The sequence below is a fragment of the Lactuca sativa genome, chromosome 4 (genome assembly GCF_002870075.4).
Source record: "Lactuca sativa cultivar Salinas chromosome 4, Lsat_Salinas_v11, whole genome shotgun sequence".
NCBI classification, from domain to species: Eukaryota; Viridiplantae; Streptophyta; class Magnoliopsida; order Asterales; family Asteraceae; genus Lactuca; species Lactuca sativa.
The window spans coordinates 302777854-302797589 of record NC_056626.2 but is presented as its reverse complement, the minus strand read 5'-3'; the positions used below and the strand labels follow the sequence as shown (position 1 = coordinate 302797589).

The 19736-nt window shown below is 34.0% G+C and overlaps 2 protein-coding genes across 2 annotated transcripts; one reads left to right on the top strand and one right to left on the bottom strand.

Annotated features, from left to right (window-relative positions):
* Positions 1-2134: 2134 nt before the first annotated feature.
* LOC111910719 (uncharacterized) lies at positions 2135-2770 on the bottom strand. Its single transcript, XM_023906546.1, has one exon. It carries the CDS (start codon positions 2768-2770, stop codon positions 2135-2137), a length of 636 nt encoding a protein of 211 aa, XP_023762314.1.
* Positions 2771-4276: 1506 nt separating this feature from the next.
* On the top strand, positions 4277-18732 carry LOC111910726 (TPR repeat-containing thioredoxin TTL4). The gene is made up of 5 exons (XM_023906552.3): positions 4277-5662; positions 5756-5951; positions 6052-6224; positions 7055-7388; positions 18453-18732. The coding sequence occupies exons 1-5, from the start codon at positions 4794-4796 to the stop codon at positions 18558-18560; spliced, it is 1680 nt and encodes a 559-aa protein (XP_023762320.1). The 5' UTR covers positions 4277-4793; the 3' UTR covers positions 18561-18732.
* Positions 18733-19736: the final 1004 nt, after the last annotated feature.

Below are 19736 nucleotides of genomic sequence, written 5' to 3'. Positions count from 1 at the left end.
GCTACCTCAGATCTGGAATGCAGAAGGATCAGAGAGCATGAAAGTCCCTGTGTTGGAGTGTTTTGTGGAGCCATCATGTCCCCAAACCCTAGCCCAATGTGCAAATGGCCTAGATCTCTTTGGATTCACGTAAAGTTTGCCACTTTACGTGATGGATGAGTTGTAGGAGGCTAGATCTATGTTTTGGAGCAATTGCATGGCCTGGAGTGCTTCTGTATGGATTCAGACCGGTGGTACTCGGCGAGTCACATGGGTGGACTCGACGAGTTGCTTGAAGATGGCCTGGAACTCGGCGAGTTGTATGAACAACTCGGCGAGTAGGTCGAAGATAGCCTTAGACTCGGCGAGTCTGTTCTTGGGCTCGGCGAGTCTTGTCGAAGAGTCCCAATATTTTCTGGTCGAGTCAAGAATCGGTGAGTCAAGGGATGACTCGGTGGGTTGTGTGCGAGTGGACTCAGAGTTGTTGAACTCGACGAGTCTCGGGGTGACTCGGCGAGTTAGGTCGCGGATTGAGGGAAGTTCTGAGTATGGGGACTCGGCGAATCATCGGGTTGACTCGGCGAGTAGAGTCAGTCAGGGGTTGACTTTGACCTTGTCTTTGATCAAGGGTTGACCAGTGGTTTCCAGGGGCCTTTTGGTAATTGTTGATTGTTGTTTTGAGTTCAGTGCATTGGCGGTTGTCCAGTGGTGGAGATCGTATCAGTGATCGGAGCAGTTCGGGTTATCTGTTCAGTCGGCAGTTTCGAGGTGAGTTATCCTCACTATATCAAGAGGGTCTAAGGCACCAAGGTCGACCCTTATCGGATTGAGATCCGGGTAGTTGTTATTATGTTACTGCTTTGATATGTTTGCATCTTGTGAGTTAGGATGGTATATGCTAGAGACCTGTTAGGTCGGTATCCTAGTTAGGATGGTGGTATGTTATGTGATCTGTTTGATCTGCTTGTTGACTGTGAGTTGCTATATGATTGTATGTATATGTGCACATGGTTGTTTGGACTGGAGTTGGGTTGAGGCGGGTCCTGCTGCGTGCTGTAGGCCAAGATACCCAGGACGGACCGGTTGTCCCGAAGGCCCCACGAGCGGTCCAGATAGGCTGTAGGCCCCGAATAGGGCGGACCAGACGTGCCGAAGGCTCGGAGAGTGGACCAGGTAGATTGAAGGCCCGGGAGCGGGCGGACCAATCACACTGTAGACTCGATGTATGTGGATAGACTCAGAGGGTGGACCAGATGGACTGTAGGCCGGTGCGGCGGACCAGTCACACAGTAGACCCGAAGTGCATGGCTATTCTGTGATCGGATATGTTATGACATGTTATGCGTGTATGGTATTTGTGGTTGGTACTTTGGGGATATCTCACTAAGCTTTCGGGCTTACAGTTGTGGTTTCATGTTTTTCAGGTTCTTCAGGAGACTGTGGCAAGGCGAAGGCGTGATCGTACCGCTCCTCATGATTTCGTAATATTGTGATTCTGGGAACACGTTAAATGTTTTGTATTGAAAACCTTTTTGTAAAGATTTAATGGAATCGAGACGTTTTTGAAAAATTTAAAATTGGTTGTACTTATCAGTCGTTACACTTGTGAATCTTCGGAACAAACAAAACATCAAATAACTTAATTTTCTTTCCAAAAGTAAATTCAAGAGACACAAAACCAAAACCACAAATAGGAATAAAAGAATTGTCTCCCATTTTCAACACCGACCCGTCTTCAAGCGAAGTTAACGTTTCAAACATCCGTTTATCCTTGCATACATGGTTTGTTGCCCCGGAGTCGATCCACCAAGCAACATCATCATCCTGTACATAGAATGATTCAGGAATGAATGAAACATACTAAACATAATTCTGATTAGAATTATCAAATTTAGTCAAACACTGACATCATTTTACTTAGGCTGAAGACCCATTCACCTTCCCATTGGCTCCACTATTTCTAGCACCATTGTTGCCTAAATTCACATGACAATCATGCTTGCAATGCCCAACTTGATTGCACCTCCAACAAACTAGATCCTTTCTCTTTTTGTTGGAGTTGCTTGGGACATATTCCTGCTTACGTTTTCCATATCCTTTCTGGTTCTGATTCCTTGGTTTGTTTTCAACCATATGAACCGAGGGTTGTCCAGATTCAACTTTTCCTTTTTTTTTTTTTTTTTCCAGATTTGTCACTTTCCTTCGCACAAAGAGATTCTTCAATACAAATATGACTAGCAAGTTGAACCAAATACAATTCCTCTTTTTGATGTTTTAAGTTATGTTTGAAGTTTTTCCAGGATGAAGGCAGTTTGTCAATGATGGTTGACACATCAATGGATTCATCAATATTCATCCGGTGTAGTTTAAACTGACCGCATATGCCAAGGAGTTCATTGTATTGTTCAGTAACAGACTTTGAATCGTCCATATTATAATTGTTAAAGTTACTGACCAGAAACTTCTTACTAGAAGCATCCTCGGTGATATATTTCAATTTAAGGGTGTCCCACAACTCCTTGGCATACAAGGATTCACTATGGATATCAAATAAAGCATCAGACATACTGTTCAAAATATGACCTTTGGAGATGTAGTCATCGTTGTCCCACTTATGTCTCCTCCTTATCTCTTCAATTCTGTCAACAACACCTTCCTTAGCCTCCACTGGTCTTGGAGTAGTCAGCACGCATGCATCTTTCAGAATAATCAACATGAAGTGCACCTTCTTCTTCCAACGCCTGAAGTCGACACCTTCGAACTTCTCTAGCTTGGCAAACTTAGTTGTCATCTCGCAGGTTAAGTCACCCATCTTCAGGAACAGGGAATATCAGTTCAATTGTAAGAAATAATAGTGTCTATAGTGGAGATTTGGATACCAACTTGGATCATGGGAACACTTTCCGAACTGATATTTCTACCGTATGCCTGGGCTACAAGAAGTTCAACCTAGGATAATCCAAGAGGACACTTATAATTCTAGACACAAAAATCGTAAGCCGAATTGCTAGAAAGATTTTAAGAGTTTTTGAAGAAAAACAAAAGCTAATTTTCATGTGTACCTTCTCCAAAGGAAGAGTTGTTTATGTAATAAACGAGATTAAAGTTTCATTAGGGTTGGGCCGTCCATGAGTTCTTTTGAAGCAAGTCAGGGTAATCCGCATTTTAATGAGGATTTAGGGTTTCAAAACTAATGAGTTTTGTTAGTTTTACTATAATCACCCTCAAGAATTTGAATTTCCCACAATGTTCCTATATGGAAAATTCAGAGAGGTTTTGCGGCTCTGCCCCTTGGACCCCGCTAGGGGCGCTGCCCCTAGACCCCGCCAAAGGGGTGCCACCTCTTTGGAAACCCCGGACCCAAAGGTGCTGCCCTTGGACCCGCCGACTTGTCGCTGAACCGACTTCTAATTTGATCTTATACATGCATGGACTCCGCACAAACTCATATATATATATATATATATATATATATATATATATATATATATATATATATATATATATATATATATATATATATATATATATATATATATATTAGAGTATAAATTATGAAGCCCCTTAGCTCACATGTTAGTTTCAATCATATAAAATGACATGGTGACATTAAAAACATAAACTTTTTTACTTAGAATCCATATGGAGAATATTTACATTTCAACATCAATCTCAAGATCTTAAGCTTCTTTCAAAATTTTAATCACTCCAAGTGCATATGCTACAACCAGCACCAATTGGTGGTGATTACTTGGGAATAAAAAACCCAAAAATGTTGTCTCATGTTGGAATTCGGCATGCTTCAACTTTAGGTTCAACTTTTAGGTTGTCTTCCATGTAAAAAATAATGCATATGCTACAATTAATAAACTTCTGTAAATCCATAAATTTGTAATTTAACTTGATTTTATTTTTTTTTCATTTAAGGCAACACAGGAATAAAATTTATAGATAAAAGCCAATAGGCTTTAATTAGTGGAAGATGTGGTTGATACAGCTTGGAAATCAGACGTGGGGGTGTTCATTGAATAGTGATGGATCAACGTGATGCCCTCTTCTTCTGTTTGAAACAATAAAAAATTAAAGACAAGAATCTACATCCTTTATTTTATAGTGCGTAAGAGGAAAACTAAAAATATTCCCCAATGAAATAATTTCATCTAAAAGACAAGCCAGCATTTTCTATTTTGTAATGCCCAAAATACAATAAATTCTTTTGTTAAATGTTTTGATCATTTGAATTTAATGACTTTTACCGTGGTTCTTTAATTTTTTTTTTTTTTTTTTTTTTTTTTTTTTTTTTTTTTTTTTTGGAAATTTATTATTATTAATGTTTTGATCATAGGGTTACACTTTAATTAATTACATATTCTGTGGGTGCTTTCACTTCTTTTCCTCCCCATTTCACGAACATGAGATAAATAAGAGAGGCTTAACCAAAAATGATCCTAGGTCCTTTTGTGCATGATGCATGCATCTGCAATGGCTTACGTCATGTTGTGGATGCACCCAGGAATCTGATCCTACCGAAATCCCCATTTATATATCTACACATCTAGCTTTAATATGATGAAGAATCGATTCCATTAATTTGGGTGATGCATGATTAAGTCCTAGCTTACTTGTTGCACATGTCATAAATTTCATCGACTATATATCTTTATCATCTATCACGATTATATAACTGAAATCACCAACCAAGACTTTTTCATGCAAAATCCCAATATAAAACCCACTTTATTTTACTCCATTGTTGCATATATACTCTAAACAAGACCAAATCCTGTACCCGAAAAGGCTTAACCGATATCATAATGTCTGATTTGCCGATAAAGTATGGATGCGGTGTATTTAGTGCTGTTTTTGGACGACGAACAAGAAGATCTGTCTCAACGAGTTCTCTCCCGACTGACAATTTTCCTGACATCTCAACAACTCCAAGCAGCCAGAAGTCGAATTCCACGAGGCTAAATGGTTCGGATGATGCATCCTTCGATATTTCATCAAGCCCAGAACAATCCCAGAAACAAGTCGACCAAATTATTGCTAGGCCTTTGCCAAATCAAAAAAAGAAAGCTACCCCACCATTATATGTTCAAACCCCGCAACAAGTTAAAAAAAGTGAACCAAATGGTCAACAACACAACCAAATCTATGATCAAAACAAAAAGGTACTCACCCGAGGAACAAGTGGGATATTAGAGGATCTTGAAACCATGATCGATGATCATCAGCGTTCAATCTATGCTGGTAACATGAAGGTGTTTGGTAATTTAGGCAACTTACCACAACCAAATTCAAACAATGTTGATTATCATCCGAAGAGTGTTAAAGAACAAACTTCCCTCCCAAATGGGAACATAAACAGGATACCTAGAAAAGAGGTACTGAAACCAGTAAAGCGAACTGCTTTCTGTAGAGCTCTTTCAACAAGAATGGATCCTGAGCAGTTGAAGATCATGGGAAACGAAGATTACAAAAACGGGCGATTTGCTGAAGCGTTGTCTCTGTATGACGCTGCAATTTCAATTGATCCGGAAAAGGCAGCCTACCGAAGCAACAAAAGTGCAGCTTTAACTGCCATGGGTAATCTTTTAGAAGCAGTGTTCGAAGCTCGAGAAGCAATCAGAATAGAACCCTTTTACCAAAGGGCTCATACTCGTTTAGCCACATTATATCTCAGGTTAATTATTATATCTCATTATTTGATCTTTTTATCCGAAAATTTATGTTCTTTATGCTTTTTACATGAATAAAAACTCGAGTGTAATTTCAGACTAGGGGATCCAGAAAATACAATTCGTCATTATAAACAGGCTGGCTCAGAAGTCGAGCCTGAACTATTAACAAAAGCGCAAAAACTACAGGTGCACTTTAACCGGTGTAATGAGGCAAAGAAGCGAAGAGATTGGAACACAATGATAAAAGAAAGCAGTGTAGCTATATCTTCTGGTGCAGATTTTGCATTACAGGTATAGATCTATTACCTCCATTAAAGATTGCATGGTTAGTTAACTTAATATATGTAGACTAATATTATCGAGTGTTTTTATATGTTGAAAATAAATTAAGATATTTACGTTGAAAGCCGAGGCGTTGTTGAAGTTGCATAGGCATCACGAAGCAGACGAGGTGATGAGTAATGCGCCTAAGTTTGATGAAGATGACTGCAACAAGTTCTATGGTCCGATCAGCCATGCTAATTTGTTGCTTATAAGGGCTCAAGTCGATCTTGCTGCTGGCAGGTATTGTGTGACGAACATTATCATATATGCTTCACCATATATACGTATTCATGCAAAGTAATTATATTGTTTTTATGTAATATATACATGAATGTTAAATTTGTTATAATTACGTTTTAATAAATAATAATAATAATTAAAATTCGATATTATCAAACGATATGCTTACAAAATGTAATCTTGTTGTAATTGAGCATACAATTATTGATCGAACTAGTTATTAATAATCTAAACTGCTGATTATAACTTATATTTTGGATGGAATAAAAAATTAATTTATGTTATTAGACAAAGTTTTAATCCTATATATGAGCCAGAGGGATTACGTACTATTAAACAAAATTTCAAAATAATATTTATGGACACTGACAAGTGAAGGAAGGTGACCAACATGACAACCTACCTTCGACGTTTTATATGCCATATATACAAAAAAAATAAAATAAAATAACACCCGATTTTTATATTCCATTGACCATCCAATTGATCTTCTAGATAAATAAATAGTCGATATAAAATGAGTCGGTAGTTAATACAATATGATCATGTACGTAAAAAAAATGAAAAAAAATCAAACATAAAGTTGAAATGTAATCTGTTCGACCATTCTATATTCAACATTGTTTGGTAAAGCTTTTATAGATTTGGTCATGGTTTATAACATGACCAAGTCAAAAATAATCATATATATGATTTATTATAATATATATACGCAGTTAAAACATTTATAGAGAAAATCGAAAATGATATGTTAAAGTTAAAATAAAAATCTTTCTAACTTACATGTATAACATTAATTAATCTTTTGAATTATATGTTGCAATCGACAGGATTGATGATGCAATGGAAGCCTCTGAAATGGCATCAAAGATAGACTCGAACAATAAAGATGTGAACATGATGGTGTGCAGAATTAAGGTAGTGATGGGTGCAAGGTCCAAAGGCAATGAGTTGTTCAAAGCTGCCAATTATCCTGACGCTTGCATTGCATATGGAGAGGGACTTGACCATGACCCATTCAACTCTGTGTTGCTTTGCAACCGTGCTGCTTGTCGGACAAAGATGGGTCAGTTTGAGAAAGCAGTCGAGGATTGCACCATGGCCTTGAACATTCGTCCCACTTATAGCAAAGCAAGACTACGAAGAGCTGACTGCAATTTTAAGGTGAACCACATTCATACACAACCCTCATCTTGGTTATTCATATTTCCTGCTATTTGTGTGTCGGATCAAATGGTTTAATCTTGGTAAAGTGAGTTATGAAAGTTGCTTTTTCTTAAAAAGCATGCCACTAAAATTTATATCTATTAATAAAATGATATACCGTGTACTATGAAAGTTAAGTTCTTTCAACAGTTTAAATCGAAATTGTTGTTTGGACTTACATTTCATTACACATCTATGATCATTTTCTTGATATGACATATATAATTTAGATTATGAAGTTAATTTCCAATTAGAAAACAACATTAGGGTATCCACAATGCATTGAACTCCATAGAGTTCAATGGATTGTCACATCATCATTCTACAATCCATACAACTCTATTATTTTTTTCTCTACAATGCATTGAACTCTACAAAGTTCAATAGAATGTTACAAAATATAATTTATAGTAAGTATTCAAGAATTAAAACTTTCCTTTTTTCCCATTGAAGAGTTTTATGGCCATTAAACTCCAAATTCATTTAATGTCAATGTGACATCTCACAATGGTAGAGTTTCATCCATTGAATGACACATGGACTTGCCGCCTCATTCAATTCTCCCATTAAACTCACCATTGTGGATGCTCTTAGGGATATGACTTTTTTAATGGCAGCAATTATACTAAAACTAGGGAGGTGTTACAAAACAACATTTGGAAACAAAAATGAGAGCTGAGTATGCCTTCTAAATTAAGCCAATCTAGACGATAGCATCTACTACGGATTGACACCTTGTTAAAGGAGGACTTTACCATGGAGTTACTTACAAAATCTGCTTTTTTGGAAAACCACCTTAGTCATGTCGCCAAGGCAAGTTTGTAACAGTAGAGTGTTCACTGCTCCATGAATATCTTAATTCGTTATTTTCATAGTCCACGAACCAGACTCCCCACCAGTTTGAGATCTCAATCCAATCCGGTTGGCAGCCTCATAATTATTGAAAATATGATATTCATATTTGATGTCTTTAGAGCATAAGGGACCCAGAATATAATCAGCTTCAATGCCTTTTTTGTCCAGGTTGATACGGTGAGTTATTCTCTTATCTTGATTCTCCTAGAAAATATGTTTTCTTTTATTGGAATGCAAACGAGATTTATCATTCTCGTTATCAAACATCTTTCAGTCAAAACACCAAGACTTCGTCTTTACTCGATGGTACACCCATTTATCGAGACGCTTTATTAGTTATTGTTGCACAAGAAATCAAATATAATGTAATACACAAGGATTTAATTGTTATTCGGTCGATCTGACCTACGCCCACACGCAAGAATATGATAAGTCTTTAATTATTACTGTTTAAAAGAGATTATATTAGAATCCCTAGCTACAAATATTTTTAATAGAAAAACCATAGCAACTATAGGGCCGAACCCATATGCACCGCAAAACCCTATCGGTCCTAAGCCTACTCCAAACTCTTATCTCGTCGATATATCGTGTCTGGTTTCTTTACTTCCTTTTGGATCACATTATCTATTCAAGTCACCAAATTCCAAGTCATACATTAACAATATCCACCTTTACTTGAATTGTCTTTAACCATCAAGCATTCTCAAGAGCCATCTCTTTCCTGTCAATTTTCACCGAAGAGAATTACCACCTGATAACATCTACCAAATCCACCAATGCTTGAACTTCTCCATGGGTAATGACTTTGTCAACATATCAGCCAAATTCTCCTTGGTGTTATCTTTTTAATAAAGAACATTTCTCTCCCAAAACCCTGATGAAATTCAATCTCACACGAATATGTGTTTGTCTTCTCATGATAGACCAGATTCTTTGCTAGACACAAAACACTCTGACTGTCACAAAACAAGATAGGTTTATCCACTATCAACCCACGACTTTAAACGCGACTGTGTAACCATATACACTTCTTTATTCTTTCGGTCATTGACATATACTCTACATTAGTTGTGGACAAGAAAAAAATGAGATGGAATGCTGATTTCGAACTTATAACACATCTGAATAAAGTGAAAATGTAACATGTAGAGTATCTTCTTTTTCAATAGATCACCACCATGGATCGGGTTTTCACAACCAACCAAGCCATAATTTTGTGTATTAGTGTCATAATCCAAAAAATGTATGTCGTTCCTTTCATTATCGCATAATGCACATGAGCGCTTCTCATTGAGCTTTTCCTAGAACACTCATAAACCTGCTTACAAAACTAATTATATGAGGTAGTTAATGTGTAGTACATACCATATCACACATGATTCTCTAGCCTTGCCAATAGAACATATGGTACTTCAATAATGTTTAAGGCTTGCTACCAAAGTAGTTCTAATAGGTGTTAACCGATCAAATTAAATTATTAGAAGAGTTTCTATATGTATCTTTATTAAGAAATGTATAATAGTCTCGCCTTTATAACCCCTGAATCGCCATTCTGAATATCTTTTTGCAGCTACCAAATCCTTCATCTTAAACTCATTTTCTAATAACATCTTCAAGTCATTAATTTCAACGATATTCTTGGTTGCAATGAACAAAATATATGTAGGAACCATCAGATAATTCCTTTGAGTAATACTAATTATCAAACTGGTTTCTATTATATCTGTGTGATGTTATAAAAGAAAAACTCTCCTTTACCATTTTCTTGGCGACTACTTCAAACCAAAATGATATTTCTTTAGCAAACATACATAATCTTTCTTTGAATCAAGGAAATCTTCTAGTTGGGACATGAAAATCTTGTCATCTAAATTTCCTAAACAAATGGAAATTCTACATTGATCAACTCAAGCTCCAGATCAAGTGCACTCACCATGGATAATAGAACCCGAATGATTTTGCGTTTCACGATTCCCGATCAAGTGAAATCATTTTGCAACCAATGTTCCATGATCCTTTCTAGTTCAACTTCAGGAATATCTTTTTTTTATTAGTGACCCACTTGCAACCCAGTGATTTTGCTTCTTCTGGTAATGGAACAAGATCCCATGTTTCATTCTTCTCCAGGGCTTGCTTTTTTTTTTTCATTCATTTCAATTTACCAGTTTGTTGCTTCTTTACTCACTACACCCTCTTTGTATGACTGAGACTCGTCTCTATCAATGTTATCTCTAATTACCAATGCACATGCTACAAAACTGACGTTACTTGTATTGACACATCCAACATATCTAACGAGATTTTGAATGCTCATTTTCGGCCTTCTTTATGCTATAGCTTCTTCCTCGTTTCTTCAATATCGGCACAACATCTCTAGACTCTTGCTCCATTGGTTGAACTTGAGATTCATCTAGTCTAGGTTGCTCCTTTTCGGATTTCTTTTCGTTGTTTATCATAATTTTGTATGGCATTTGAGTTACATGTTAGAAAATTCATCAAAGGTCAGACCTATGCTACTAATAAATTACAGACTCCTTCGTTCTTCTATACACGATAACCGATAACCTTTCATTTTAGGTGCATATCCTTGAAATATGCATTTCATAGGCGTCGACTACAATTTACCATCATTATCATAGGGTAACTACATAAATCAAAATTATCACAGGGTTTTCTGAACCATGCCTCTTGAAGATTCTTTAAGTTAGTTGCAGTTGATGGATATATGTTCACAACTTCTCCGTAGAACTTCTTCGATAAATAAGAATATAACTGCATGCATTATGCACGTACATAAAAATTTTGTTCATATTTTCTACCTCTACCTTTTGATGTAGTGTGTTCCATAATATGCTGCTCCACTATACTTTCTGTTTTGTTGAAGGTATCCAATGGTGCATTTTGGAACTATAGCCTGTTACTCTTTCTTCCCTTGGTTAATTTTCAACCATAGTCTTTCATTCCATGAACTTTCCAAACACTTATTTCATCCTTTTTATAAAATACAACCAAAATTTCCTAGACAAGTCATCAATAAATGTTATAAAATACAAGCATCGGCTATACGATTTTACCGGAGAAGACCTTATAAATCCAAGTAAACGTATTCGTGGTATTCTTTGCTTATGTATTGACTATATATAAACTCCACCATGTGTTCCTTTCTCATGACAGAATCTTAAAAAAACTTTTTCCTAATTACGTATCCACCAGTCCTTATAATAACATTCCACTCTCGCTCATGTGATCCAACTGACGATGCGATAATTATGATTTATCATCATGCTTTTCTAGAGATTCAAAATAAGCCACCATACATGTTACTGAATTTCCTTCTAGAAAATAAATTACATGTTTCAGTTTCGCTTCCATCAGCACGAGAGAACCCTTTAAGGTTTTTACCCAATCATCTTCACCAGAATGTTTGAGTCATATTTTGGCTAAAGTTCCAAGAGAAATCAAGTTCTTCCAAAGATCTGGAACATACCAAAATTCAAAATTTGTAATTATTTCATCATTCATTTTTATTTCCGTTCCACTTCCCTTGATGCTCCATATCTCATTATCACCTAAATTTACATTACCAATCATTTCATTAGAAAACTAATATACTGCATGAGAAAGTCATATGATGAGACGTACTTGTGTCAAATATCCAAGTGTTTGCATAACTAGTTGTACATACAGTCAAAATGTCACCTATCTCACCTTTATTGAAACTATCTTGATCCTCAACAACACTGTCAGTGTTTTTTTGATTCAGACTTACCATTTCTCATTCCTTTATTATGGATAGTCTTTTTAATATGCCCATATTCCTTACACTGATAACATTTAAGCTTACTAGAAGTTTTATATTTGGAACGTGACTTCCTCTATTTCCACCATCCCTTTCTTGTGTTCCTCATCTGCGAACAAATAAACCTTAACTGGAACCTTCTTTATTACCATAGACCCTATGATTTAATATCTTAGACAACATAACATCATTCATTTCATTGACATTGGTTGTTTTTCTACCATAAAGCATGGTATAAATGATATTTTCATATGAATTTGGTAAAGAACACAACAAAATAAGAGCATGATACTTTTTATTAATAAGCAACATAAAAGCAACGTAGAATCCATATAACATTTAAGAGTTTAACAATCACTCATTCTTCCATGAACAACATGTCATAAGCATAATAAATAACACATTTCACTTTCACCAACCGATGTACCTTTGGCTATTTTTTTTTGTACTTCATTTGTGACAACATGAATCCCCTCTATTAGAAGGGTGACCTAAAACTTAGATACATGGTATCTTTGATGGAGGACATGCTTGAAAGAAAATTCTTCATTGAGGGGAACAATTCACCAACACATATATACTAATAGAACGCATGCATTCAAAGATCCATGTCCTTCATCTTTCATCAAAATCCATAACCTTCATAACAAAATCAGGATATGCTTTAATTGAAGTAATCATAATCCATTTAGAGATCCAACTTGAAAGTAAACATTTTATTCTTTTTACACCATTCTCCGATCTCATTAACAACTAGTAGGGTCTTAAGAATTTGGCGCACTTTCATAGAGGTTATATGAACATTATACACTAGCGAATTAAGAGTTTTATCAATCAAAATGAAAGTAATTTGGCGATAATTTATCTAAAAAATATTTGTTCACACCTCGAAGCAAATTAGAGTTTGACTAGAACTCTTTCATGGTGCACATAAACTAAGGTGGAACACATTCCTATAATTCTTAAAAAAATAACGGTAAGCTCATTAGGGAATGAGATTTCGAGTTGCTATACTCCCAAATAGCTTTTCTAATATCTTCCCTCGAGAAATAGTTGTCCAACATTTGTGTCTTAACATTTGTTAATTTTTTAAACCCTTGGTATCCTATATTATTTGACCATTGCCATCCGTATCAAATTGATTTTTGAAATGATTAAGCCACTATTGATCCTTTAAAATCTATATGATGAAAACTATATTTTTAATTAATATATATATATATATATATATATATATATATATATATATATATAGATATATATGGAATACCTTGTAGTTTTGATCACCTTCCAAAAGCCGAATTAGTTTTGAGCTATTGTTTCATGAATATGGAATCCCAATCATACAAATATGCCATTTGTTTAATCCATTGGCATCTACAAATGCATTGAACTTATTAGAGTCTAATGGATTGAGACATCATCATTTTACTTTTTATACAACTCTATATTAATTTTCCTAGAATGATTAAACTCTACAAAGTTCAATGGAATATACTGTTAATAACTAAAAGATTTTTTTCCCATTAAAGAGTTTAATTTCCATTGAGCATCATATTCATTGAATGCCAACATCACATGCTACAATAGTAGAGTTTAATCCATTGAATGCCAATTAAGTATGCCACTTCGTTCAACTTTCCTATTGAATTATGCATTGTGGGTGCTATTAATCAAAATTAACTAAATGTTTTTAAGGGACTCACTTCTAGGTTTATTAAAAAAATGGTTTTGATAATTCTATAACAATTTCAAAAAACATTTGAGTATTTGAAGTTGTTTAATAATAAATATATTACACTTACACACCTTTTCATACTTGTTAGTTGTTATCGTTCCAAAAGCACTCCATCTATGTATCACATACTTCATATAACATCATTGAGTTACAAAGTTTGAAACAAATTGTCCATAATCCATGGTAGTTTCTATCAAAGTATTAGGATATGCTCGGTGTAAAGCTTTAGGAGAGAAATAGGATCAAGATTAAGCCAATCTTTCAAGAGTTCGAGTTTACATTCATTAGACCCATACTGGTTTGACTACACGAGTCTTCTACTTCCCATATGGAGTTTTGATAACCACACTCTTTTCAAATATAACTAACTGAGACACACTTCTTTTGTATATATAACTAATCTAATTGACTGAAAAACATGAAAGCGTTGTTGTTGTTGGAAATGATAAAACTGTAAAAATTTCTCATATTGACCATGCTATGCTTAATTTACCTAAGTTCTCACTCATACATAAAAACATCCATCATGTTCCTAGCCTTAGTAAAAGTATTTTGGCAATTTCCCAATTTGTGCATGATAATATATGCTCTGCTGAATTTTCATGAGCTAGTTTTTTTGTCAAGACCTTAGGAGGGGGGGGGGGGGTGTTCTACAACACATTCCTCCAAATAGTCACATTGTTTACTCATTTTAAAATGAATGCATCTCATTTTTACTTCCACAATGCACCTTTGGCATTCCTACTTATGACATCCATCATATTATGCTAAAAATAAAATTCCATTTCTTGATATAATCAATAAATTTGGCATCTATCACGATTAAAGTGCTAAGAACCATTAAAAATTGTCCACTCAAATATTAGTGGAACATCATTTGTTACTTTTCTTCCTGATATCGCTAAATTATTACCTTTATTTATAAATCCATTTGGTTTTCATGGATGTATCCTTCAACTTATTATCACCAAGCCTTGGAATCCTTCCTATATTTCAAATCACATGTCAAAAACCCGTTTCCATGTCTATTAAAAATTTTCATTGTGAAATTAATCATGAACTCGAAAGGACCAATATGTACAATTTTGTTAAAGTCAGGCATTCCATATCATATCTCTTATTTGTTTAATCCTTAACAAAGTGGACCGGTTATATGTAAAAATCAACATCAATATGGAATATTTATATCCTTATTATCTCATACATATCTTCCTAACAAGTTTTAGTAGGGCATATTAAGAATATGCTAATACATCCTCTCCAATTAAATGATTTCTTACAACCACTTTTAATAATAAATTCCCTATTGATAAAAAATTCCATGCACTACCAGATTAATATATGATGCACAGATTGGGATGTTTATGTTACCCCTTTCTTTTCTATATATAGTCGCCCTCAAACGTTATCTCCAAATTCACTTTCTTCCTCTTCCTTGTATATTCTCCAAACCACCATGGATAATTGTTTAATCCACTTACTCAAAATACTTATATTTCTCATCATGTCATTATTCATGAAACACATTTTCCTAGTACAACCCTTTTCTCATATACTCAATCGTAAACTATTCCTATTGTCTAAATTTTCTCACCACATGTCTTCCATGTTATATCTCCATTTATATTTTTTTAGACAACAAGAAATTATTGAAAAGAAGGTAGCCAATAGCTAGAATTACATCGGTTTGAAATGTTCCCATCAAGGGCTATTACACCATTCAAACCAATTAAACAAAAGAAAATTTCTATGTCTGTCTTTCATCTAAAGAAACACCAACATTTCACCTCACTAGCCAACATGTGACAATTTTGAATCTTGCCAATGAAAACATTGTCTCATCGGTATCTCCAAAAAAATCCCGGTGAAAGTAGAGAGAACAACTGAGACAGCCTCGATATTACATGTGCGGGTTTTGTAGTTGGAAACAAAGCTAATCAGATAAGAAAGAGAGTTTCTTGATGTGATAGTTTCACTTATCCCCATGAATCATATCCATGTATCTACTTACATACTTTAGAGGAATCCTCTTCAGCTCCCTCGTTACCTTCTTTTGTTAAATCTTTTTCAAACCCCTCCTCTTTTTCACCAACTTCCTGTGATGGAACTGATAATCGTTACAAGGTACGACTTGTTGGAAGTTGCAAAATGTTATCTCTAAATTGAATGAATCGACTATACTAAATCCTTTTAACCCGTGTTCAAACCAACAACCAACCAATTGGTTCATTCTTTTTTTTTTTCAGTGGCTGGCACATCCGCTAAGTAGATGTCAATACTATTATTCCTTCATGGAGATTTGGTTGAAATGGTTAACATGAAATAAATCAAGGATATTTGAATTTTATCTAAATCATGTGTGCTTACATATGAAGTTTGTTTATGGACTAAAGAAATCCCTTTTTTCTTGGCTTGCCAAGTTATCAGTTGCTCTTGTTATCCTTGGCTTTAAACAGTGTGTATCGTTCACTTCTTTATTTGTTTATTGCACTATTATCTCCCTTAACTATGTCTTGGTCTCTTTTGATGAAATTATTATAATTAGGAGTTCATCTTCTTTAAACTTAGTGCTAAAATTTCTCGTAAAGATCCTCACTGATTGAGGTATTTATTAGGTGGTTAGGCTACATGTATGTATACTTCAATAAATCTGACTTAGTAAAAGTTTATATGCGATTTACTACATCATACGTGCGTGAAGAGCTTGAAAACCTATCTCATCCTCTATTTTCTCAAGACATCAATTGGAAAGTTGTATTGGTAGCTCCAATGATAGATGTATTTATGTACTGAAGCACACTCCTTGTCTTTTAGTATTTTGTCATTAATTGTTTCTTTATTACATATGTTGTTGATAAGGTGTCTCATTTTCTTCATGCACTTACCGATAGACATTAGCTAGCAGTAAAGGGAATACTTCATTATCTTCAAGGTACGCCAGCACATGGTCTCGTTATATAATGTGCATCTTATCTTTCTATACATATTTATTTTGATGTTGATTGGGATGGTTGTCTTGGTGGTTGACGACACACTTCTGGATATTGTGTTTTCCTTGAGCCTAGTCTAATTATTTGGAATTGCATGAAACAACCTATAATTGTTAGGTCGAGTACCGAGGCAGAGTATCAGTCGTAGGGAACACTATCGTCAAGCTCCATTGGATTGTATGTTAAATTCTTGAACAAAGTATTTTTATTTCTTCTCCTACGAAGTTATGGTGCAATAATATTAGGGATAAATACTTAGAGGCTAATCAAGTATTTCATCGGACATGAAACATTTTTGAGATTGATTTTAATGTTATATATGATATGGTCCTTTCTAACATCTTGCAATTCTGTTATGTTCTTATGAGTAATAACTTGTTGGGCTTTTGACAAAGGGACTATCAATCCCTTATTTTCAAACACTTCGCCACAAACTTCACATTTCTCCCATTGTTGTGCATGTGGGAGGATCGAGAAAGTATGAAAGTCAAAATGCCAGTTAGTTAGGAAAGCTCGTTCTACTCTCCTACCAAGAATCAATTGGTTATAGTATTGATTAAGTAAACTATAAAGTTGACAATATAGATTAATAGGTATATTAGGACTCTTATAAGTTATTTGTAAATAAGGCAATGTACTCCAATCTATACATATTAAAATAGAAGGAATTGTAACAGTATGAGATTATTCTTTCTTCCACCACTAGATTCTTTTTTGCCTTATTAACTAATTTACCATTCTAAATATGAGAATTTTTGAACACTTATTACAAAATAAGATATGTCGCAACATAGTAAATCCATACATACAAGTGATTATGTATCATTTGATTAATTGATGCTATTGCAAAATATACATTTGTTATTTTGATACCAAATAATGCTTTTAATTCAAAATTTGTTGTTGCGGTATTCAAAAAAATTATTATATATGAGAACTCATTTAATACTTATCTTTTTTACGAAATAAGTAATTTCTCATCGATAAAAAAAACATCATACATACAAATGATAATATCACTTGACTAATTTCTATAGTTAACGTGACAACTTTTGATAGGATATAATAAAATAAGAAATTTTATATTAATTTCATTATTTGGTAATTTTATCCGACTTTTATATATATATATATATATATATATATATATATATATATATATATATATATATATATATATATATATATAAGAGTTCATTTGCAAGGAACATAATTTTGTAAAACCATGAAACCAAATTTTTTTAGTGAAATATTCTAATATTCTGTTGTTCGTAAAAATAGGATATGCAATATATTCTAACATTATTTGTTTTAGAATATTTCAATATAAAATATGTTAAAATTATTGGTTTATAATATTAGATGATTAAACATATTTAATTTTTATAAACACTAGAATATTAAAATATTTTACTAGAAAAATATGGTCTCACGGTCTCAGAAAATTAGACCGTCTCACATGAACCTAACCCTATATATATATATATATATATATATATATATATATATATATATATATATATATATATATATATATATATATATATATAATGTTATGTAGCAACTTTCCTTTATCTTATACTATTGATCACGGAAATTACTAATATTGTTTCCTTTTGTGTATATAATTAAAATAGTTGGGAAACTGGCATGCTTCCGTGGAAGATTATGACATATTAACAAGAGAAGAACCTGGAGATGAAGGGTTGAGCCAAGCCTTTAGAGAGGCTAAAGAACATTTATAGAAACATTTAGCTGATCTAGTTAAATGATTATACGAGACTCCTCATCATCTAAAAACGAGATCAACTGTTTGGATAAAATATTAGTCGATTGTCTTTTGAGAAGCACTTTTTTATTAGAAAAAGCTTACAAGTGGATATAATTACATGGATATCAAACATTCCCAAAATTGGTTGTCACATTAATTCAATCAATAGATTATACTCCCTTTCAAACTTATAATCTTGATCCAATTGCAAGTTAAGAGTTTTGACTCATTCATCAAATAACCCACACAATGGCAGTGAAGAGTGGCACACACAGAAATATATAGCACTTGTGGTACCAAAGTTTGGCTAAGTTCTGAATCCATGCATGTGATTGTGGTACCGTTTTTCATCATTTTGTCCTAACATAAGCACAAGAAATCCATTGGGCTTGCATGTCCATAAAACATTGACTTTTAGAATGTTTTTGGAGTAAGAATGTAGTACCCTAAACATGGCATTAAAAAGAGATACATAAGACAAAAAAGAGATATATGGCATTAAGAGGAGATATGTGGAATACATGGCATTAAAAAGAGATACGTTCTCTATCTCTAAATCTCCTAATTTCCATCTATCAATTTTCTCCTTAATTTCAACTTGGAGTACATGGCACTAAAAAGAGATATGTAAGACAAAAATGTCTCGTGAACTACATGGGTTTGTGACCCAAAACATTTATCACTTTTTTTTTATCAAAAACGTTTCATCTTTGCAGAACATAGTTTTAGACCATAAATCAGTTTCAAGAATTTTCAAGGAAAACTCGTTTCGTACGCATCATAAATATCAATTGATTTCATTTCATATCTTATCATTTCATTTCAAAAGACATATTTTCATATTCCATTTATTATGTCATTAAGGGCTAATTTGGTATTAAACCGTTTCCATTTTTACACTTAGGGCATACGTCCAACAAAGGAACCACTCATAAGTCTAGACCAATGTGGAAATAACAAATTAATCCACCAAGGCATCATTTCTAGACAGTTTTCATTTCATTACTTTCCAATTCCTTTCATTACATTCCATTCGTTTTCATTACTTTACATTTCTTGTCATCACTTTCCATTCTTTACAAATTTAATACATTAGTCTCATAAACTCAGTTCAAAAGTAAAGCCTCTATATTTCAAAACATTTGAAACA

Coding starts and splice junctions, on each gene's coding strand:
- LOC111910719 (XM_023906546.1), bottom strand. CDS start 2,770: ATGACAACTAAGTTTGCCAAGCTAGAGAAGTTCGAAGGTGTCGACTTC.
- LOC111910726 (XM_023906552.3), top strand. CDS start 4,794: ATGTCTGATTTGCCGATAAAGTATGGATGCGGTGTATTTAGTGCTGTT. Junction 5,952..6,051: donor GTGCAGATTTTGCATTACAG/GTATAGATCTAT, acceptor AAATAAATTAAG/ATATTTACGTTGAAAGCCGA. Junction 6,225..7,054: donor GTCGATCTTGCTGCTGGCAG/GTATTGTGTGAC, acceptor TGCAATCGACAG/GATTGATGATGCAATGGAAG.